Source organism: Phyllostomus discolor, chromosome 6 (assembly GCF_004126475.2).
Source record: "Phyllostomus discolor isolate MPI-MPIP mPhyDis1 chromosome 6, mPhyDis1.pri.v3, whole genome shotgun sequence".
In the NCBI taxonomy this organism is placed as follows: domain Eukaryota; kingdom Metazoa; phylum Chordata; class Mammalia; order Chiroptera; family Phyllostomidae; genus Phyllostomus; species Phyllostomus discolor.
This window is the reverse complement of record NC_040908.2, coordinates 40,244,959-40,269,497: the sequence shown is the minus strand read 5'-3', so window position 1 is coordinate 40,269,497 and position 24,539 is coordinate 40,244,959. Positions and strand designations below refer to the sequence as shown.

The 24,539-nt window shown below is 36.4% G+C and overlaps 1 protein-coding gene and 1 pseudogene across 1 annotated transcript; one reads left to right on the top strand and one right to left on the bottom strand.

Moving 5' to 3' along the window:
- Positions 1–5,801: 5,801 nt before the first annotated feature.
- Positions 5,802–6,577, top strand: LOC114500267 (annotated as a pseudogene).
- Positions 6,578–7,170: 593 nt separating this feature from the next.
- Positions 7,171–24,390, bottom strand: PEX13 (peroxisomal biogenesis factor 13). Its single transcript, XM_028515851.2, has 4 exons — positions 24,232–24,390; positions 14,668–15,359; positions 11,636–11,761; positions 7,171–9,657 (listed from the first exon to the last, which is right to left on the bottom strand). Exons 1-4 carry the CDS (start codon positions 24,321–24,323, stop codon positions 9,359–9,361), a joined length of 1,209 nt encoding a protein of 402 aa, XP_028371652.1. The 5' UTR covers positions 24,324–24,390; the 3' UTR covers positions 7,171–9,358.
- Positions 24,391–24,539: the final 149 nt, after the last annotated feature.

Here is a 24,539-nt window from a genome sequence, read left to right as displayed (position 1 = left end):
GCTGGAGAAAAAGTTGAACTCTTACCTTATACTACACCCAAACGTAAGTTCCAATTAAAATTAAAGACCTAAGTGTAAATGATAAAACGATAAAACTGAAAGAACAAGACCTAACAAACAATTGGGGAGAAAATTAAAGAATTCCATTCCATGAAGGACACCCCAAGACAAGAATTAACAGTGACTTAGTTATTTCCAACATCTGAAACTGACAAGGGAATAACATCTAGAATCTATAAAGAATTCCTTGTGCTATAATCAGCAAGAAAGAGAAAACCTTAATAGAAAAATGGGCAGCCCTGGCTGGTGTGGCTTAGTAGACTGAGTGCTGCCCTTCAAACCGAAAGGTTGCTGGTTTGATTCCCAGTCAGGGCACATGCCTGGGTTGTGGGCCAGGTTCCCACTGGGGGGCATGTGAGAGGCAACCAATCAATGTATCTCTCCCACACATTGATCTTCCTCTCCCTCTCTTTCTCCCTCCCTTCCCCTCTCTCTAAAAAAATAAAGTAATAAAAAAAGAAAAATAGGCAAATTAATGTAGTATTTTCCACAGAATGACTAAAAAGCCTAAGCTTAGCTTCATTAGTAATCAGATAATGCAGATTAAGACAATATACAATTTCACACATATCAGAATAACAAAAATCAGAAAATATCAAGCACTTCTAAAGATGTAGAGAACAGGGAAACTCTTATATCTTGCCGGTGCAAGTATAAACTTGTCCAACCATTCGTAAGGACAATCCAGCATTATTTAACTAAAATTAAAAATGCATGTACCTAAAACCCAGCCATTCTTCTCTAGAACACATATATTATCATAGAAACTACAGGGCAGGTTCATAGAAAGGCATGTGCACATTTGTAGAAGTAGGAATAGCAGGAAGCAACCTAATTATCTATGAGTAGAGGAAAAGATAAACTATGGTATGTGAATAAAATAACATGCATCAGTAAAAAGCATGCTATATAAAGTAACATGAATAGGTCTTAAAACCCTAATATTTTATGAAAGAAGCAAAATGAGATTTATTTCACAATATCAATTTTATAAAATTGAGAACTTATATAAAATAAATATTACATAGTTTTTCAGGAAATATATTCAAAATCTGGAAGAAGGCTTGAAAAGATAAATAGTAAATACAGTAAGGAATGGGGAGTATGGAACCGGAGGCAGGAGATGAACAAAAACTATTACGGTACAATAAAACAAAAAAAAATGTAGCCTTTCTAGACCAATGATATTGATGTCAATAAAAAGTATGACCAGTAACTGACTTAGCTCTGAGCAACTGAAATTCTTAAAACTAAAAACATTTGTTTTACATGAGCAAAAACACTGTTGGGACTTAAGTTAGATTAGCTAAACACAATTTAAATGTGGAAAACTATTCATGGGGAATTATATGTAAGTATCTCACAGGATTTGTGAGTTAGTTGGCTTTTTTTCAAGATGATGATGATGATGATGATGATGATGATGATGATGATGATTTTTAGAGAGAGAGGGGAAGAGGGAGAGAAACAGACCAGCTGCGTCTCACAAGCCCCTAACTGGGGACCTGGCCTGAAACCCATGCAAGTATCCTGATAGGGAATCCACTGCGCCACACCAGCCAGGGTGAGTTAGTTGACTTGAAAAGAAACAGTTCAGGACCTGGCCACGTAGCACAGTTGGTTACACCAAGGTTGTGGGTTCTATCTCTAGTTAGGGCATGTGCAGGAATCAACCAATGGATGCATAAACAAGTAGAATAACAAATCTCTTTTTCTCTTTCAGTCTCTTTCCCTTCCTGTCTCCCTAAAATCAATAAATTAAAAAAAAAAAAACAGTTCTAAAGACTATATAATATGAAAGGATATTTCAAGTCAATGCTGAAAAAAAAAATCCCTTGTGCTGAATGAATATTCCTGTTTTCTTGTTAGGCTGTTCTGGTATTCATGAAAATAATTTAAATTACATTTTGACAAAGTTATAAGAACCTGAAATTCTAGACTGATAATACTTTGTGACATTTTTACAGGATGTAGTAAGTTTAAATATACATGGAAATATTTACTATGTGTCTTTTATTGGTTATGCTATTAGTTATCCCATCTTTTTCTTCTTCCCTTTAAACCCCAGCCCCCTGGACCCTCCTTCCCTCCAGTGTTCCCCCCCCCCTTAGTTCATGTCCATGGGTTGTACATATAAGTTCTTTAGCTTCTCTATTTCCCATTCTTAACCTCCTCCTGTCTATTTTGTACCTACCAATTATGCTTCTTATTCCTTGTACCTTTCCCCCATCTCCCCGTTCCTCCTACCCACTGATGACCTTCCATGTGATCTCCATTTTTGTGATTCTGTTCCTGTTCATTTACTTAGTTTGTTTTTTAGGTTCGGTTGTTGAAGTTGTAAGTTTACTGTCATTTTACTGTTCATAGTTTTGGTCTATTTCTTAGATAAGTCCCTTTAACATTTACTATAATAAGGGCTTGGTGATGATGAACTCCTTTAACTTGACCTTATCGGGGAAGCACTTTATCTGCCCTTCCATTCTAAATGATAGCTTAGCTGGATAGAGTAATCTTGGATGTAGGTTACTTGGAATACTCCTTTCCAGCCCCTTCTTGTCTGCAAGGTTTCTTTTGAGAAATCCGCCTAAAGTCTTATGGGAACTCCTTTGTAGGTAACTGTCTCCTTTTCTCTTGCTGCTTTTAAGATTCTCTCATCTTTAATCTTGGGTAATGTAATTATGTGTCTTGGTGTGTGCTTCCTTGGGTCCAACTTCTTTGGGATTGTCCTGGACTTGCATGTCTACTTCCTTCACCAGATAGGGGAAGTTTTCCTTAATTATTTGTTCAAATAAGGTTTCAATTTCTTGCTCTTCCTTTTCTCCTTCTGGCACCCCTATGATTCGGATGTTGGAATGTTTAAAGTCGTCCCAGAAGTTCCTATGCCTCTCCTCATTTTTTTTTTTTAACTCTTGTTTCTTCATCCCGTTGCAGCTGAATGTTTTTTTCCAAATTGTTGATTTGAGTCCCATTTTCCTTCCCTTCATTGTTAGTTTTTATTTCATTTTGTATAGCCTTTACTTCTTCCTTTATTTTGCATCCATACTCAATCACTTCTGTGAGCAGCCTGATTACCTTTGTTTTGAACTCTCCATCTGATAGGTTGGCTATTTCCTTGTTGCTTAGTTCTTTTTCTGGAGTTTTAATGTGTTCTTTCATTTGGGATATATTATTTTATTTTGGCCTACCAGCTACCTTGTAAGAGGTGGAGCCTTAGGTATTTGCCAGGGTGGGGCAACCCACATTGCTGTGTTGTGGCACTGTATGTGTGTGTGTGTGTGAGGTGGGGGTTGGTCAGAGAGGGAACAATGGTGCTTGCTTGGCTCTCACCCTGCTTTCAGTCACTTTCCCTGCTGCCCACAAGTGAATTGGGCCCTTATAGTGCTGATTTTTGGGTGGGCGGGTTTGTGTACATTCTAGGACCATGTGGGTCCCTTCAACGGACTTCCTGTGAGGATAAGTTTCTCCCATCACTGCAAACCCCACAGGTTTTTGCAGCCAGAGGTCTTTAGGACTTATTTCCATGTGCTAGATACCTGGATTGTGTGGTCTCACTCCCCAGTTGTTCCTCTTGGTTTATCCACATGTGAATATGGGACTGCTTGGTCTGCCAGCCACCACCTTGCTGCGTGTCCTCTCCACCCTGGCTGCCTGTTTCCACCTCTCCTACCTAGTATGGATGTTTCTTCTTTAACTCTTTGTCAGATTTCCATAACATTTGATTTTCTGGCAGTTCCTGTTTTTTTGTTTTCAAATTGGTGGTTGTCCTTTTGGTTGTGCGAGGAACCAAAGTGTATATACCTACACCTCCATCTTGGCTGAAGTCTACATGGAAACATTTATAAAACATGTAACTGCTATAACATCTTACTTTTGATTGCTTTATATATATATATATATGCTATTTTAAAAATATATTTTACTGGTTATGCTATTACAGTTGTCCCATTTTCCCCTCTTTATTCCCCTCTGCCCTCACACCCCCTCCCACCCCCATTCCCCACCCCTTTAGTTCATGTCCATGGGTCATGCCTGTAAGTTCTTTGGCTTCTACATTTCCTATACTATTCTTAACCTCCCCCTATTTTCTACCTACCATTTATGCTACTAATTCTCCATACCTTTTCCCCACCTCTCTTCCACTCCCACTCCCCTGCTGATAACCCTCCATGTGATCTCTATTTCTGTGATTCTGTTCCGGTTCTAGTTGTTTGTTTAGTTTGTTTTTGTTTTTGGTGTGGTTGTTAATAACTGTGAGTTTGCTGTCATTTTACTGTTCATATTTTATATCTTATTTTTCTTAGATAAATCCCTTTAACATTTTACATAAGGGCTTGGTGATGATGAACTCCTTTAACTTGACCTTATCTGAGAAGCACTTTATCTGCCCTTCCATAGCTTGGCTGGATAGAACAATCTTGGATGTAGGTCCTTGTCTTTCATGACTTGGAATACTTCTTTCCAGCCCCTTCTTGTCTGCAAGGTCTCTTTTGAGAAATCAGCTGACAGTCTTATGGGAACTCCTTTGTAGTTAACTGTCTCCTTTTCTCTTGCTGCTTCTAGGATTCTCTCCTTCATTTTTACCTTGGCTAATGTAATTTTGATGTGCCTTGGTGTGTTCCTCCCTGGGTCCAACTTATTTGGGACTCTCTGAGCTTCCTAAACTTCCTGGAAGTCTATTTCATTTGCCAGATGGGGGAAGTTCTCCTTCATTATTTGTTTCAAATAAATTTTTCAATTTCTTGCTCTTCTTCTTCTCCTTCTGGTACCCCTATGATTCGAATGTTAGAACATTTAAAGATGTCCTGGAGGTTCCTAAGCCTCTCCTCGTTTTTTTGAATTGTTTCTTCATTCTTTTCTGTTTGGATATTCCTTTCTTTTTTCTGGTCAACGCTGTTGATTTGAGTCCCAGTTTCCTCATCATTGTTGGTTCCCTGTATATTTTCCTTTATTTCACTTAGTGTAGCCTTCATTTTTTTTTATCTAATTTGCAACCACATTCAACCAATTCTCTGAGCATCCTGATTACCAGTATTTTGAACTGTGCATCTGATAGATTGGCTAGCTCTTCATTACTTTGTTGTATTTTTTTCTGGAGCTTTGATCTGTCCTTCCATTTGGGCCATTTTTGTTTTGTTTTGGCATGCCTGCTACATATAAGGGGTGGAGGCTTAAGTGTTCACCAGGGCTGGGCAACCCCTGTCACTGTGTTGTGGCAATGTATGTGGGGGAAGGGTCTGAGAGGGAACAATGGCACTTGCTCCACTCTCTGCCAGTTTTCAGTCACTTCCTACACTACCCACAATCAAATTGGGCCCTTCTGGTGCTGATTCCTAGGTGGATGGGCTTTTGTACATTCTAGGACCCTGTGGGTCTCTCCAACAAACTCTCCTGTGAGGCTGGGAGTGTCTCCTGCTGCCTCAGACCCTATCAGTGTTTTCAATTAGAGGTTTGAGGCTTTATTTCCCTGCGCTGGAGCCCTGGGTTGCATGGTCTGTCTTGCTCCCCAGTTATTCCTCCCAGTTTATCTGCATTGCAAATATGGGACCGCCCGCTCCACCAGCTGCTATCTTGCTGCGAGTCCTCTCCACCCTGCTGCTCGTCTCTGTCCCCTACTGGTCTGGATGAATGTTTTTTTCTTTAACTCCTTGGTTGTCGGACTTCCATACAATTTGATTTTTCTGTCAGTTCTGTTTTTTTTGTTTTTAAATTTTTGTTGCCCTTCTTTTGGTTGTGCAAAGAGACACAGTGTGTGTACTATGCCTCTATCTTGGCTGGAACTATGGATTTTGCTTTATATTTTTAAAAAACACTCTCAACTTCCTCCCTTTTGGCAAGCTGAACAGCACATGGCGGTTGGCAAGAACAAGCACCTTACAAAAGCCAAGAGGAAAGTGGTCAACCCATTTTCTATGAAAGACTGGTATAATATGAAAGTACCAGCTATGTTCAATATAAGAAATATTGGAAAAACACTAGTCATGAAGACTCAAGAAACCAAAATCGCGTCTGATGATCTCCAGGGTTATGTTTTTGAGGTGAGCCTAGCTGATCTGCAGAATGATGTAGCTGCATATAGAAAATCTGAGGTAATTATTGATGGCATTCAGAGAAAACACTGCTTAATTTCTGTGGTATGGATCTTACCCATGACAAAATGTGCTCCATGGTCAAAAAATGGCAGGTCATGAATGAAACTCATTTTGATGTCAAGACTACTGATGGGTATTTGCTTCATCAGTTCTATGCTGGTTTTATTAAAAAATACAACAATTAGATTCTGAAAACCTCTTATTCTCAGAATCAATAGGTCCACCAAACCTGGAAAAAGATTATGGAAATTACCTGAGAGGTACAAATGATGTGAAAGAAGTGGTCAATAAATTTATTCCAGATAGCACTGGAAAAGACATAGGAAAGGCTTGCAAATCTATTTATCCACTCCATCATGTCTTTGTTAGAAAAGCCAAAATGCTAAAGAAGCTCAAGTTTGAACTGGGAAAACTCAAATAACTTCACAATGAATGTAGCAGTTCTGGAAAAGCTATGGGTGATGAGACAAGCGCTAACATTAACAAGCTGATGGATAATGAGTTCCCGGTTCAAGAATCTGTTTAAAATTCAGATTAATGGTGACAAATAAAAAAAATCCTACTTGTGAAAAAAAAAAAGCTCTCTCATGTGAGGCAGACATAGCTTTGCTCAACATTATCAATGAGGCAACTAAAACTCATGTGAGTTAAATCTTATAGTAAGTAGTAGTGGTGTCCAGATTAGATTCCAAAACCTAGATTTGTGGTCTTATTTTTATTTAACTCACCTTCTTGATAATTTATATATAAATGTAAATTTAGTATTTTCCTTTAACTCACAAGGAAACAGAATAGACACACTGGTTTGCAGTCGTTAATATACACAATGAAATGAAGAAAAATAGAAACTTTTTATATCAATTCCAATCTTGAACAAAGAATTAATATTTTATCTTCTAAGAATGTCAATCAAGTTTAATGTGTTTTTATTTGTTCAATAAGGGTAACTTTTAAAAATAAAATTTAACTGCATTCAATTTGTTCTTTTTTCCATTAAAGCACAAGATGAAGGACAGTTATATTCAAGTAAATGTATAATTATGATACACTGACAGACTAAATCAAGTATATCCATATAAATAAAATGTTAAAACATGAAAATTTACAGTCCTCTTTTTCCTTTCTAAACTGACAAAATAAAATCAGAAAAAATTAGTAAATAAAACCTGTTTTCTTATTGTAACTTGTGATTTATTATTTTATTTGAAAATGTTTTGGTTTAAGTTAGTAATTTCTGTAAAGTAGTACTTCTTAAGTTCCTAAAAATAACAATATTGAAGCCTTGAACATTACATTTCATGTCATCTAAAAAAGTATAGCAAAATTGTCATAATAAAAAAGATTATAAAACTCCTCTTATTCTAATCCTAAATTCCTTTTCCAGAATTTTAATAGCAAAGGAATTTCCAGACCCATAGTTACCAGATAATATATATTGCAATTCAGCATACTTAACTGAAAAACAAAAACAAAAACAAAAAGAAACCAAAACAGCCTAAGTGAAATTATTCTTTTCATTCTGTGCTATACTCTTCTCCCTATACATCTTTAATATCAGTCACAAATTGTAATGTAAAGACTTACCTTTTCTAACTTAAATAGCACTGACTCAACATTTCACCTGTACACTTGACTTAGCATTCAATTCAGATGTCTCAACACCAAATTTAAAAATTTGTTTCAAGAACAAAATTTCTATAGATTACTCTACAACAAAACAAAGCAGAACCTCTAATTGCAGAACAAAAATGGAAGATAATATACAAGAAACTTTATCTCAACTTGAAGGTTAACTAATACCTGGATGTTAGAAAACAGACTTTAAGATATGTAAATTTTGCTATATTTTTACTTTTTTCTGCATAGGGTCAACATTTGCATTTTAAATGTTACTCATTATACTGTCATTTCAAAAGAGAGGTTCCCAAGAAGCTTTTAGTAAAGTTCTATGCTGAGTACATATTTGGTTCCTATATGTTTTAGCTGGAGCTGTTCTAGAATTACTTATTTGGTTAACATAAAGTCTATAAAAAGAAAGATACAAATACTAAATCAAAATCTCTATAAAAATTGCAAGTTTTCAGCAATACCTGTGAATATATTCTTGTACATCTGTACTCCTAACAGTACTGCTTTGCAGTATGATCACAGCAAGTATACAAATTTTCCAATTTTTTTGTGGAAATATTCAGTGTACTGAAATTTAACTGCATTTAAAGTCATTATTAAACAAAAAACAAGTCACATAGCATTATCATATGCTAAATGGCAATTCAGGTTAAACTAATCCTGAAAACTAATCCTAAAAAATGTATATTTTCAATGAATAGCCTGAATATGGACTTCTGAAAATTAGAAGCAGAAGATCTATGAAAAGATTTTAAATCATTACTGCTAGAACTGATTATATCATTAAACACAAACTCAAAGGACTTAAGTCCTCGTAGGAGGAAAAGAAAGTAAATCTTTCCTATATCCCGTTTCATACAGGATGAAAACTAGTCATATCCCAAAGGAAAAAAAAAGTTCAGAAGATCCTCAGAAGAAATGAAATAATCTGTAAGAAAGATAAGTGTCAGCCTTTTTATTAGCAGGGAAAAAACTATGAGGGCTAAATATCACTCTAGAAACATCTCCCTCAAAATGCTTCCAGCAACCTTTTCAAGATATTTTTAAAAATACAGTAAAAGATGATGGTACCAACTATTAGTGGGCAAAAACATTAGTGCCTAAAACAACCAAGACTGAATGTAATACAGATCCAAAAAATTTTTATTATTCAATATAAGTTGTAAAAAAAATTAGCCTTTTTTCCTGTTCTCACATGTTAGCACTCAATTTGAGGATTCCAATGTAACTAATGTAGAATTTTTAAAAGCATTAATGTCTACTTAGCAAACAGTATATTCTGTAGTTTCATCACTCTTACTCCTTTAATAAGCATAGGGTTTTAAATAAGATGAAAATGATACCAGTTTCCATAATCTTAAAATCTAAGTGAAACAAACATCCTTGTGGTCCGATCACTTGTAAAATGTAACCAGGTCGCTAGATCAACATACTAGTGTACAACTTTAACAATTTCTAGCAGCAAAACACCTGGAATAGCAATTAATAAATGTGTTCACAGGACTGTAGAATAATTCCTCTGTAAGAAGTAATTTTTAAAAAGTACTCTACAGTTCAACTGCAGGCAAACATGAAAGATATCAAAGATCTTGTTTATCTCTACTTTTCCCAGTGGAATCAGGTGCAACTGGAACCTTACTAGTTTCAACAAAGACAGATTCAAAGGCAGCTTCCTGTTCATCCAAAGAATCAGCGGCTGTGGCTCCTTTAATTAGTGTTGTATTGGTCAAAGATTGTTGCTGCATGGAAATTTTACTGGATTCCAGTGTTTTTCTACCTCTTCTTTTACCAAGAATTTTGACATAATTAGCAGGTACAAGTCCTGTTGTTTGACCATCAAGACTAGCCAGAAGCCAACCACGCACTCTGGGTTGCTGTTCTGATGAAAGAAAAGACAGCCTTGTAATTACAACATAATTTGGAGTTCAACAGAATATTGATAGTAAAATCTGTAAAATCTGTGTTACAACTATATATAATAAAATATATAAACAAAAAGTATATATACAAGCATTCAGTATCAAATAATGATAGGCTTAACATTTCTAGGGTCCCTTCTTACAATTTATACATTTTATACTTACTAAATATATTTTTGACCTTGAAGAACATAAAGCTTATATCAGTTGGTCCATTCATAGAGTGGACCAGGCATAAGTCAGGCATACATAAGTCGGGCATATGTATAGAAAATAAATATATACCTTCACATAAGCCAGCTTTCTTTACGTCCTTTTAGCCAAAATGTAAAATTTATCCCATATGATTATGATGGACAAGCCTGGAGACAGGGAATGTTAATTTTAATCCAAGATGGGCAAAAATGAAGCCCTCTGTTACCTCCAGCCATATGAAAAAAGTTAAAGGGACTAACCTAACCTTAAAGTAGGAAAGATTATTTAATATATTCAATTTTGTATTTTGGTATTCTCCTACCTATTTGATCCATGTCTTCAAAAAGCTGTTAAACTGTTACAGTTTAGTTCAATATTACAGTTTAGGTACAATATGACATTTTAATATTTAATATGCTATAAAAATATAAAATAAGTTAACCATGTCTGTGAATGATTTCATTCTAAATGTGCAGATATACTTTACTTGAGTGATGAAAGAAAGCAAAGAAGCAAAGCCAAAGTGTTAGGAGGCAATATTAGGAGAAAAATAACCTAAGACATTTTTCTAAATCGTTATAATGTAACCAAAAGACACTTTTTTTTTATTCTCTATTTAGAGTAATTAAAACTAATTATCTGAATGGTCCTATCTCTAAGAACAAATCCTATAAAGAAGTCCTTCTGAAATCCAAAATAGTAAGGTGCGGCTTTCACTAGAAGGAAAATATGGATGTAACACGTAGAAGGCAAGATTTTGTGTATGAGGGGATATGGCAGAGATTTAGCAAATTTGATCCAAAATTTTTAATTATTTACACATTAAACTAATAATTTGAATATTGATGGTATTTTTTCCTTTATGTAAAGAGTGACTTAAGAGCAATTAAAGGCTCCTATTAATAGATTATACAGAAAACAGTCCAAGTGTTTAAAAGTACAGGTTTCCAAAGCCAGATAAACCTACTACATTCAAAGTTCACCTTCGCTACATCTCAGTTTTGTGATATGGGCAATTTACTCAGAATTCTGAGTCTTAGTTTTCTCATGTGTAAAACAGGGACAGAATAGTAACAGTTTGCACTTCACAGCATTATTATTTTAAGGGTTGTTATTATTATTACTAGTATCTTTACCAACTATGTGACTTTTTGTAGCAAACTCGAATCTTCAAAAACACACAAAATACCTTTTTTTGTAATCAACAAAAATTCTGTTCATCAATACTGGGATAGCTGAAGAAAAAGGCTACTTTGCCTAGAGCAATTAAAAACTGTTAGTGACCTGGTCTAAATACTTCATGACAGTAATTCCTAAAATACTCAAGTTGAAGTTTCTGAAGTAAACACTATTTAAGAAAGAAAGCAATAACAGCCCCAGCAATTGAAGAAGGAAAGGGATGTTTAAATAATGCTAGATAATTTCTTTGTTATATTTGTTATATTTAGTGTTTACCCTATGTTTTTGTGTGGGGATTAACAGAATTTGGAATACAAGTGTTTTGAGTTTAGAAGAGATTATATAAACAAACTCCTTATCTCAGTGAAATATTATTGGAACAACTGTTAGGGCATTTCTCCACCACTACCCAAACCTGAAAGTTCTAAATAGACACGAAAGAGAAATCCTAGTAACTACTTCGAGTTGACCAACAATAACCAATACCCTTGTTGCAGTTTTTAATATTACACTTATAATTTCTAAAAATTCACAGATAGTTTCAATTTATCTATATTCTGTTACCTTTGAGGGCTAAGTTCAGCATATCGCCAGCACGGAAAGAAATTTCTTCTTCAGATACAGCAGCAAAATCATATTCTGCTCTAGCAACTACATGGTCATCCTCACCACTTGCCCAGTTGGTATTGTCTATAAACCAAATTAAGAATTAAGATTAGGTTAGAAAAACTTACAAAAATAAAATGAAGTTATTTCACTGGCTACAGTTTGCAAACTGCATACATTTATTTGCCAAGGAAAGTCTCCCCCTAAAGTAAATTCTATAATTAACATGATATAAAATCAATAGCATGTTCACTAGGATATCTATTATGAACTTTTCCCTTTTCATCAAGCTCAAAATTCTAGCTCCCTTACTTTGAGCCAAGGTTTGGAAAATTTTTTTCTATAAAGGTCAGATAGTAAATATTTTAGGCTCTGCAGGTCATGAAGCAATCTGGAGATACTGTAGTTACTTATATAGTGAGAGAAATAACTTTCCATAATTTTTTGACAAAACTCAAATGTAATAAAAATTGAGTTAAAAAATAATACAGGTCTACTACTGAGAAAAATGGGATTTTAGGAGTTCAAAGGCAGTGTTTCCTATCATATCAAGTACAAATGTTCATCTGTTAATGCTCATTCATAGAGATTTGAGGTATTTCATCTTTGAAAATGTCTTTTGCACAGATAGGTACTGACAAATCCTGATATCAGTCCAATGAACTTGTGGTTTTAACTGAGCATATTCACCCATGAGGTGAATAGAGTATAATTCTGTTAAATTCTTCTTTTGTATTAACTTTTACTGTGTCATTACAAGAAATATCAGTCATTTCCAAATGAACATTAAGTGGAAACTTCTCAATTGTACAGTTCAATGGACTGTGAAATACAGAAATTTCCTTTGTACTTGCTTGGATGTCCCAAACACTGCACTCTTCCCTCCTTCATTTCCTACTACTCAGACTTTGCTCCTTTCCCACGGGATCCCTTGCTGTTCACATGACATGCTGCGCACACTACCACTTAAATACCTTTGTACTTTTGCTGTTCCCAGCCTGGTGGAGCATGGTAACCTCACTTCCTAACCCTGGTTCCGTGACATTTGTCCTTGCTTTATTTTTTTCCCAAAGGTATTTACTACCTTCTGACTTCTACAGGTGACCCTTGAACAATGCAGGGGTTAGGAGTGCTGACACCCCCCCTCTCCCCACCCGACCCTGTACAGTCCAAAGTCCATGTGTACCTTGTGACTCTACAGTTGGCCCTTCTTATCATCCATGGTTGGGAATGCAAAAACATAGTTTTTGACCCATGGCTGGTTGAATCCGTGGATTCAAAACCCACATATAGAAAGGGCTGAAAAAAAATCAACATATAAATGGACCCCGGAGTTCAAACCTGCATTGTTCAAAGATCAACTGTATATATTTTAACTTGGCTTATTGCTGTCTTCCCTGGATAGTCAGAAGGGAAGGCATTTTCTTTTAATGTTTTATTTACTACTATATTCCAAGCTCCTAGAATATGGTAGTCCTAAAAAATATTTACTGAATTGATGAGTGAAACAATGATTTCTCTAATAACCCAAATTTAAGCGCCTAGGGCATTTTGATTCTACCTTTCCTTTTGTGTACCACACCTATCCATTCGGTAACTAAATTTGTTCAATCCTGTTTCACACACCCTAATTCAGGCCTTCATTATTTCTAATCCAGTCAATTGCAAATGCATTATAACTGATATCCTCAAATTAATAAACACTTATTAAGCACCTTCTGTGTCCCAAGCAGGTTGTTAGCTTTTGGGGAAATAAAGGTAAACATAACCCAACATTCTTTATGAATCTTACCAATCAATTTCAACTTGTTCTAACCTGCACTGATCTATTTTAAACGCTTGAGACAGACTAATCTCATTAGAACACTGTTTATATGCCCTGGCCAGGTAGTTCAGACGGTTAGAACATCACCCCGATACGCCAATATTGTGGATTCAGTCCCCAGTCAGAGCACATACAAGAATCAACCAATGAATGCATAAATAAATAGGTGGAACAATAAATCTATGCTTCTTTCTCTGTCTTTTCCCCCTTCCTCTCTCTATAAAATCAATTTTTAAAACAGAACACTATAAACACACACACACACACACACGTATAAACAAGTCTGTTTAAACATATACAAATCCTTTCCTTACTAAATGAAGATTAAGATCTTCCATTATTAGCCTTCAACCTCATTTCTCAGCCTTATTTATTATCCTTTTATCCTATACTGTGGGACAGCTGCTAAACAAACATCACATTTCCTGCCTATGTACTTTTGTTCAAAGCTGTTACCTGTCCTTCAAAAATCTAACTTATGTGACACTTCTTGGATACTAACAGACAAAAAATAAAAAATAAAATAAAATAAAAAGACAGCTTTCTTTTTTTAAATTGAGGTAGTGCTCTGTACCAGTTGACGGAGTAGGAACTTAACAAACAGGCCTGGTTTTGTTTTTGGTTCTACCTTATTAAAGATGTCACCTTGGGCAGTGACTTCTCTAAACCTTAGTTCTGTCCCTTGCAAAGTGAAGATTATTTCTATCTCAGGGTTATTGTAAAAATTAAATGACATAAAATACACAAAATACCTAACAGTGTCTTGCATATAAAAAGGGACAATAAACCTTGTCTTTCCCTGTCACATTACTTACCATACTTTTTCTGCCTCATTACAATTACCTGTGTATGTGTCTTACCTCCCTGCCAGTAAGTTTTAGAAAAAGAGGGGGATTACATCTTATGTATCTTTATATACTCCATAACATCAAGTTCAGTACCTTGTAAACAGTAGTTAGGTAATGTGTACTATTACACTGAATGAACAATGAATAAATCAAGAAACCTGTTTCTGCTATATATTTCTCTTCCAGTTTTGAATTTCTTAACTAAAAATATAACTGGATCAAAAATTAAATACAAATAACATAATGCTAATTTAACAAATCTATCCTTGAAATTTGAGATTGTTATATGGTTTTTGAATCCACTCTTTTACTCTTACCTGTTATTTCATCACTGTTGGTAGAGAGCAGTTTCCAGATGAGGTAAGGACCACCAAGGATAACAGCAAAGAACAAGAATATTGGCCAAGATTTTGCTGAGTTAGCTGCTCTGTCCTCGGCACCAAGGATAGCCACAGTTCCTTCACTTTCTGCCCACAGGTCCTCATTCTCAGAGCCTCTTCTTAAACCTAGCATCCACTGTAACCGTCTGTAAAGATACCTTATAGTCCTAACTAATGCAAAAGCTGAAAAAACCTTGGTGAAGTGTATTTTTAATCGGGAAAAATGATTCGCTACATCCAATACAGCCCTAAAACTATTATACACAGCTGAAAAGGTAGCATCCATCATCATACTGACAGAGGCAAATGCATGCACAATACTTTCAATGGACTGAAATGCACCTCTGCTGCTTTCTTCAGCTTGCTGAACAAATCTACTAGGCGGAAGATCATCTACACGGAGGCGATTATAGTTTAACCCATTATATCCATAACTATAAGGGCTATAGCTTCCATAAAATGAATTTCCATAGGCACCATATCCTGAAGAAAATGAGCTGTAAGCTGGTCTGAAAGTGTTCACACTACTTCCTGTCTGCTGTGATGGCCTTGGAAGAACAGGTGGGGGCACTCTGGTGAGTGCTGGTTGTCCAGGTCTTGCCAATAAAGTAGGACCCAAATCAGCAGATCTAAACCAAAAAAGATTCAAAACAGTAACTTAAACACAACAGATTTAATTTAAATTAACTATTAAATTCCTCCTATAACTAGTGCAATGAGATTCTACCGAAGATATGTTAAGAGTGAGAAATAATCTGTAATATCTAGTTGGTTAGAATCTCAGTGTTAAGAGAAAATGTATTAAGATAAAATAGCTGAATGAACACTATATTCTAGTTTATGCTGGCATTATTAGTACTATCTTCAATCTGTAGTTTCCTTTTAAGACACCTGTCCATTTTCTCAGACTTGGTTGCTAGATATTTGTCCATCCTTGTACCTAAATGACACTATCATAATTATTATAGTTTTATGATAGATCTTAGTATCCAATAAAACAAGTTCTCCCACAATGTTCTTTATCCTCAAGAATGTTTTGACTGTATGACCCTTTGAATTTCCATATACATTTAGAATCAGAGCTAAAAGTTCTATAACCCTCTTCACCAAAATATTTTTCTCAAAAATGGTTTTTAAAAATAACTTTATTGACTCTAATGTTTTATAGTTTACTACATGGAGGTATTCTTTTTTTACTTTTCATTTTTTGGTACACGGTGTCTTTCTAAAATTTCACTTTGTTACTGTTATGTAGAAATAATTGATTAAAAAATATGGTCTTTATATCCAGCAATCTTGTTGTGGGTTCCTTTCTTGGATTTTCTAGAATCTTAAGAATTTACAGTCACATTGTATGTGAACACTGATAAGATTTATTTCTTCTTCTTTTTAATTCTTGTGTCTAGGACATGCAGTATAATCTTGAATGGTGATGGTAGCAGGTATCCTCGTCTCATTCCTGATCTTAAAGTAAAATTTTCAGCAGCTCACCATTATGCACTATGTTTGTTGTAAATTTAGTACTTGTTTTTCTATTTCTATTTGCTAAGAGTTTTTTTACCACAAATAAACACTGAACTTAATCAAATAATTACTCAGCATCTATCAAGATGATTTTTCTTCTTTATTCTCTTAATATAATGAATTACATTAATTCTCAAATGTTAAAGCCAACCAACATTCCTGAAGTAAAACTGAAAAGCCAATATATATTCCTGATTTGGTTTGCCAGTATTTTGTTAAAAGATATTTTTGCATCTATTTTCGTAAGTGAGAATGTCCTAATTTGCTTTTTACTGTTTTTGTCACGTTTGGGTATCAAGGTTAAACTGGCTCCTTATAAAGAATTGAGGAGAAGCCCTGACCAGGTGGCTTAGGTGACTGAAGCATCATCCTGTACACCAAAAGGCTGTGGGTTCAATTCCCAGTCAGGGCACATGCCTAGGTTGTGAGTTCAATTCCCAGTTGGGGCATGTATGGGAGGCAACCAATTGATATTTCTCTCACATCCATGTTTCTCTCTCTCTACAATCAATAAAAACATATCCTCAGTTGGAAATTAAAAAAAGAATGAAAACTCATTCAAGGAAAAAATAATTTGATGTAACAGCTCAATGAAGATTCTAAATATGTTTAAGATGGTCAAAGATATAAAGAAGCAATAAAATATTTGAAATAAAAATTGAAATGAAAAACATGTTAATATGAAAAAAAAATTTAGTACAGACCTTAGACATGACACCCACAACCACAGAGGTTATCTTGCAACTGTGAGGCAAGATAACCTCACAGTTGCAAGAAAAAACAAAACAAAAACAAAACCTAAGGCACAGAGTAGAAATACAGAACTTAGGGAATTCCACTTCAAGTAATGGCATTTCTGGAATCAGACTAACCCTTGCACTGAAAACAACTAGAAAAGCTAGAAAATATATAAAATTATCTATTTAAAGCACGAGAGAACAAGGGACTGAGGAATTATGGAGCCAACATCCATAAAAAAGAGAAAACCCAGAGAGCCCACTTTAAGATATTTCTCAAGCAACAAGGGCCAATTCTGGAAGACATGGCTGATAGGATGAGAAGCTGAGCCTTGGTTTTAATAGACTCCTTGGGCTAAAGAGACAAAATTAGAGTTTAGAACCCTCAAAGAAGAAGGCCAACATAAATCCCCACACTACAAATGGGACCTTAAAGGGACATTCACTAGGAGTAAGAGTAAGAAGGTTTACAGGAAATAGACTAGCCCTGGTAGGAACTGAAACCACAGCTTCAAATCTTGATTGGATTCAAATGATCCTAGATTGCTAGTGGCCCAAGGTGCCTGTCAAAAGTAAAACTCATTGGAGGAAGTTAACCATCCTAGGCCTCAAATAGTTTAAAACTGACTATATACAATGTTCAGGTTTCATTTAAAAATAATTAGGCCTGTATACGATGACAAAATTACATGTTTAAAAAAAGAGTGACATTAGGCAATACAAAGAGATCCACAGTGGGTAATGATAATGGAGTTTTTAGTCAGACTTTAAATAACTATGATCGATATATTCAAGGAAAATAGACAAGACTGAAAATTTTCAGCAGAAAACGGAAAACTATAAAGCAAAACCAAAGGGAAATTCTAAAACTAAAAAGAAAAACAAATACCTGAAACCATAAACTCAATGACTGGTTTAATTTCAGATTAGACACATTTAAAGAAAAATATCAGTGAACTAGGAGAAAGTTTGGAAGAAAACACTGAGAAATGAAGCATGAGTAACCAAAGCATACATACAAAAAAAAAAAAAAAAAAAAAAAAAAAGAGGGTAAGACAGGGTATATAGTGAAAAACAGAGCATATATGTAATTGGAGACAAATGAGTAAAATGATGATGATCTGAAGAAATATTTAAAGAGATAATGGATGAGACTTTTCTACAATTAATGAAAGCCATCAAGTCAGATTCAAATATCTCCATAAATCTCACCCAAAATAACTCAAAGAAAACCACAGTAATGCTCAGTAAAGCATCACTTTTGTAAAACCAAAAACAAAGAGAAATCATGAAAGCAGCCAGAGGATAAAGAGATTCCTTTTGAAGGAGTAAAAATAACACAGATGGCCAAAACTGTTAGAAAGCTCACAGGGGGGGAAAAAAAAAGGAAATCAGAAAAAAAAATGTAGACCAATGTAGACCCCTTGATGACCATGCATACTCAGAGATCATTCAGAGATCTGTTGAAAGATCTCTACACTTCTTGTTAACCAAACAATAAATGCCAAAGCACAGTGAGTCAGATATTGTTACTTACAGCAGAAACTATCCCTGATACAATGTTTAATAGGAGTTCTAAAAGAAGAGATGGGAAAGAAAAGTACTCAAACAATATTTAAAAATGTAACTGGGAGCCCTGGTTGGTATGGTTCAGTGGCTTAAGTGCCAGCCTCTGAACCAAAGGGTTGCTGGTTCAATTTCCAGTCAGGGTACATACCTGGGTTGCTGGCCAGGTCCCCAGTAGGAGGTGCTCAAGAAGCAACCACACATTGATGTTTCTCTTTCTTTCTCCCTCCCTTCCCCTCTCTACAAATAAATAAAGAAAATCTTTTTAAAAAAGATGTAACTGGTAAGAATTTTCCTGAATTAAATAAAGATATGTATCTTCGGACTAAGCACTGTGAGTTCTGAGCAGAAGGGAAAAAAATGTTTACATGTGTACCTGCATATTCACACTCTGATAGAGCATAAAAAAGCTCTATCAGACTGGTCCTTGCAGAGGACCAAGGTATCAGGTGAAATCTTAAAGGCTCTTAAGGAAAAGATAACCTACTTATAAAGGAATAAAAATCAGACTCAACAGAAAAATTTCTTTAAGTTATATAACTTTGATACAAAACCAGAAATGTATGACAGTACAAAGAAATAAATTATAGGCCAACTTCACCTAGGAACATATATGTAAAGATCTTAAAATATCAGAACAGAATCTAGCATTTATTTTTACAAAATCATCACAATTAAGCAGAGTTCATCCAGAAATGCAAAGATGATTCAACAGTAGAAGTTAACTGATACAATAAACCACATTTTCATATTAAAAAATGTACACAATGATCTCAACAGACAAAATAGTTATTCATAAAATCTAGTATTTCTTCACAGTAAAAATCTGAGCAAGGTAGAGAGCTAGAAGTTCAATAGGAAATCTATCAAAAACAAAAATCAAACATTATACTTAATTGTGAGACTTGAGAAGCATTCCAATGAAAGTGAGAATCAATACAAGAATGTGGGCTCAAGTTCTGGTCAAGATGGCATAGGTAAACATGGCTCACCTTCACACACAACCACATCAAAGCTACAACTAAAACAGAACCACCATCACTCAGAGCCATAAGAAATTGAGTTGAATGGACGTCTGACAACTATGGAATTAAAGAAACCACAACCATCTAGACTGGTAGGAGAGGCAAAGATGTAGAATGGACTGGTCCCTCTCCCACGTGTGGTGGATATAAATTCAGGAGGGATATACTGGGAGCAAGGAGTCCCAGCCCCACACCAGGACCCCCAGTCCAGGGTTCCAGTACCAGGGAGATAAGACCCCATAACTTCTGGCTGCAAAAACCAGTGGGGATTGAGTTGGTGGAAGAAACTTCTGGAGTCCCAAGGAGTTCCTCTTCAAGAACCAATTCAGGGACTTAATCAGACTCACTCCTTCTGAGCTCCAGCACCATGGTAGCAGTTTGAAAGGCAACAATGGCACACAGGGAGAAACTGAAATGTTGCATCAAGGCAAGAGCTGAGGGACAGCCTTCTCCTACACAGAAAGGGGGGCCATTGTCCCTTTACTGAATCCCTCCCCCACAAAGCCACAGTGCCAGCAGGTTGGTGCCATAATAGAGACTCCATCAGCCTGGCTGACACTGTTTGCCCTGCCCTGGAGATCCCCAGAGACTCTGGCCAACCTGCTTTTCCATATGAACGGCTGGTCTCGGCTCATGCTTCACAAATTCCTAAATCCTCTCAAACAAGCAACACCAGGCCTCAGTGAGCCCCCAGCCCTCCATATTTCTTGCTAAGGAGCTCCAGGCCAGACACTAACAGCAGCTAGCCTAGATTCACAGCTTGGCTTTGCCTGGGAATCTCCAAACCCAGCACAAGTAGCAGCCATCTCAGATTGCTTTATAGCTCAGGCAGAACGGCCTTGGGCAGAACACAGTGCGGGCTGACCTTGGCCTGCACCACCCAGTAAACCCTAGAGCCTGTACACAGAGTGGACAACTACAGACCACATCTGCCCCTGTACAACTGATCCTCCATGGAGGGCAGAGGTTGGTGATCAGTGGTCAAAGCCAGTCCTTGCAGGTGACTGGCCTGGGGAAATCCTTCCCATTGATCTGCCAAAGGTAATCAAGGCTCAACCACAAGAGGAGGGTGTAGTCAGCCCACACTAAAGATGGCTCTCGTGTATCCAGCTTGGGGCTGTGCCACTGGACCCTAAAGAACACTTACTACATTAGACCATGCTACCAAGACAGGGAGACATTGCAGCTCTACTTAATACATAGAAACAAACACAGGAAGGCTTTCAAAATGAGGAGACAAAGAAACATGGTCCAAATGAAAGAACAGAACAAGACTCCAGAAAAAAAACTAAACAAAGTAGAGATAAGCAAATTATCAGATTCAGAGGTTAAACACTGGTTATAAGGATGCTGAATGAACTTAGGACCTCAACAGCATGAAAAAGATCCAGTCAGAAACGAAGGACACTACCTGAAATAAAGAATGTTGGCTATCTATGCCGGCTTATTTGTAAATGATAAGACTGTCAAAACACAAGAGAGTTATAACCAAATCATCAGAACAAATTAAGTCAGAATTATGCTGGATATATATCTTTATATCATAAAAGATGAGAAAGGACTTCATGGAGACAATAACAAAACATTATTTAATACAAATAAGGTCAAAATTCTCACTAATTGTACCATCACAATATTCACAAATGGAAAGACTTACTTGATCATTAAATAAAAGTCCCAATAAAATATAAAGTTCCGGTAAAAATCTCAGTAAGTCTTTCAATAAAAGCTAAATGTAACAAAGGCAACTTTGAAGAACAGGAAAGTGTGAAGGTTCTTGATATACCAAATATCAAAACTTATTATAAAGACAGTATGGTGCTAGTATAAGAATAGACAGACCAATAGATGTATCAGGAAGTCCCCTAAACAGAACCACTCATTTAGAAAAACTTGGTATCATACAGATGGCACTATAAACCAGTATGGAATAGATGAATAAATGGTACAGGACAATTAGTTATCCACATGGAAAAAAATTAGACTGCCCATTTCACATTGATTTTGTACAAAAAAGTCAGCTTCAGGTGGATTACAGAGATAACTGTGAAAAGCACAACAGTTAAAAGAAAATATAGAGAAAATTTTTCCTGATTTGAGGACAAAGGATTTCTTAACTAAGACACAAAAGGCACGATCAATATGAAAATTTTGTTTATGTTAAAATTAAAAGTATTTGCACAAGAAAGATAAATATGAATATAAAGGTAAGCTACAGACAGAAAGATTTTAAAAACATACCAAGAAAACAGGTTTAGTATGAACAATAAAGTATTCTTACCAATTGATAAGCAAAAATAAAGCCAATAGAAAAGTGGGCAAAACAAAAAAAAAAATCAACAGAAGAAACTCAAATGGCTAATAAACATTTCAAAAAATATTCGATCTTACTACAAATCAGAAAAGTGTAAATTAATGATGAAATATCATTTCATTTCATACCCATTAGATTGCCAAATACAGTACTAAAAAAATAACATCATTGTGAGGAACCAAAATTTTGCCACCTCCAAATAAGCCTTTTGGAATATTGATTTTAAGCTGGTTATTAAGGAATAAAAGACTCAGAAAGAAACTTTGATCTTCCTCGTAACTGCCTAAAAGGAATTTTGATAAAGGAGAGGACATGCTCCAGGAAGGGAGGTATCACCACAGATAACTCTAGTTTAATAGAAACTAGTGTGTGATAGACATCTGCTTTTCCATCTCCATGTGAATTGCCTTCCTGCCCTTTAGAGTACCAAACAAACCACCCCCCATTCCCGCTTCCCCTTAGTCCAAAATGGCATATAAACCAGTGTCTCTATGGACCTCATGTTCTTATGGCACCCCTACAATGTACATCCATAATAATTTATAAATTTTCTCCTGTTTATCTGTCTCTGTTAATCGGATTATTAGCCCAGCCAGAATAACTTTAAAAGGTGACAGGAAGAGTTATTTTTTTACACTCCCACAGTATGAAGGGCTGGAAAGAATACAGAAAAACAGAAAACCTTGCTAGTGAATAGTAAAAACTGACATACAACCACTTTGGGGAACAACTTGGCCATAGTCAGTTCTTGAAGACAGACACACCCTTCCACCAAGCAATTCCACTACTAGTAACACATTAGAACCCCCCTTGGAAATATGGACAAGGAGAAAGAAATAAGAATAATTGTAGCAGTTTTTAATATATAACTAATACTGTAATACCTATAACACAATAGTTTTTTTTTACATAATAGAACACTCCACGGCAAATAAAATGAACTATAGGTATATGTATGAGCAAAATAAACCTCAAAATAAAAATATTTAGTGGAAATACATTTTGCAAAATGATAGTTTGAAAAAAGTATATATATAAAGTATAAAAGGTACTGGGTACACTAAACACCTGATAGAAACAGTAGTTACTGCAGGAAAGAAGAATGGGAAGGTTTATCTGTTTTTTTAATTTTAATTTTAAAAAATCTGAGGCAAATCTGGCAAAATATTACTTCTTAAAGCTGGCAGTGAATGCACACACAAGTATTCATTATCTTACTCTCCACCAATCTCTACATCCTTAAAATAATTCACAAGGAAGAATAGGAAACAGTTAATTTTACATAAACAGAACCTTAACAGATGCAAGAATAAATCTCTCTTCCAAAGAGCAGTCCAAATTTTTAGTAAGTCAAATCACCATAAAAAGGAAGTAGAAAGTGTCACCTCAGCTTTATAGCATAATTAAAGCTTATTACTTGTTAAATATCTATCATTATTAAATTAGAGAGCGATTGTGTTCAAGCATCTGAGCGTTTAAATAGAAGATTACAAGACTTTAGAGCATAGCATAGGAGAAATATATTCCAGTATGCTGGGGGTTTTTATGTAATAGGTTATGTGACATTCCAGTCTCATCATTTGAATCAAGATGTCCAGACACACCCAACACAAAACACACAAGGCTATGAAACTCTTAACTTTTTTAATCTACGTTAACCTTTTTTGAGTTGTAGATCCATTTAACGGTGATTACAATAAAAACAAAAACGCAGGCCTTAGAGAAATCACACGCTATTTTGTATACAGAGGCCATCCACAGGCCTTAGATTTAGAACTCCCGCTTTCAAGTTGCTTTTCCAAATCTCTGCCCGATAACATTGTTGAGTTATGCGGGAAAACGACGCCAAGTGTTATTCAGGCTTAGCTTCCAGTTGCGTAAAAGTGACCTGGGCTTTCACCAACTCCTAGAGAAGCTTTCCAACTCCTAGTGGAAAGCTTTAAAGAGACTTTGCTCCCCGTCGAGCGGAGGCTGGGCTAATATCACTCTCATTCGCTACAGATTAAAAGTCTATCGCTTTAAAGGGGGTCAGGCGGTACTGCCTAGGTGTCCCGTGACAGAAACCCCCTTTTATTCTAAGCCTTGGGACTCGGAGAGGCTCCCAGGAGCTCCGTGGAGAACGTCGCTACCAAGAGCCAGCGGGTCAGAAACTGTGGTCAGACATCGACACGGCCCTGTACGCCCCTTCCTCAAGGCCCACCTCAACCCCCCCGCAAGGTTGGGGACTGGTAGAAAGGGGGAGGGGAACCTCGCCCCAACAACGTCCTCAACCGCCCCCTACCAAAATCCCTGATCCGGCAAACCCGAGTCACGGCTTAAAGTATCCCACGCTCACTGAAAAGCAGGGCCGGGTCCCGGTCCCGGCCCAGCCCCAGGAATTCGTCGAGTCTCCCAGGGTTTGGGGGGAGGCGGCGGCTGGGACGCCATCTCCTCCACCTCCGTTCCGCTGCGGCTGTGCGCTCGGACTCACCCGGCCTCAGCGCACGGGCGGCACGGGCACCAGGCGCAACCGGCAGAACACCGAGCCCTTCACCCGGCCCAGCCCCGCAGTCAGGACGAGGCTTGTGGTGCTTTGCCAGCTGGGACCAGAGGATAGGAGGATGCCACTGATCCACGGGAGAGAAATGCCCCCGCCCTCGTTTT

Excerpts from the sequence above, each read along its gene's own strand:
- PEX13 (XM_028515851.2), bottom strand. The coding sequence starts at position 24,323 with ATGGCGTCCCAGCCGCCGCCTCCCCCCAAACCCTGGGAGACTCGACGA. Across the intron at positions 15,360-24,231 it reads GGACCCGGCCCTGCTTTTCA|ATCTGCTGATTTGGGTCCTA; the intron begins GTGAGCGTGGGA and ends TTTTTGGTTTAG. Across the intron at positions 9,658-11,635 it reads GCTGAACTTAGCCCTCAAAG|AACAGCAACCCAGAGTGCGT; the intron begins GTAACAGAATAT and ends TTCTTTCATCAG.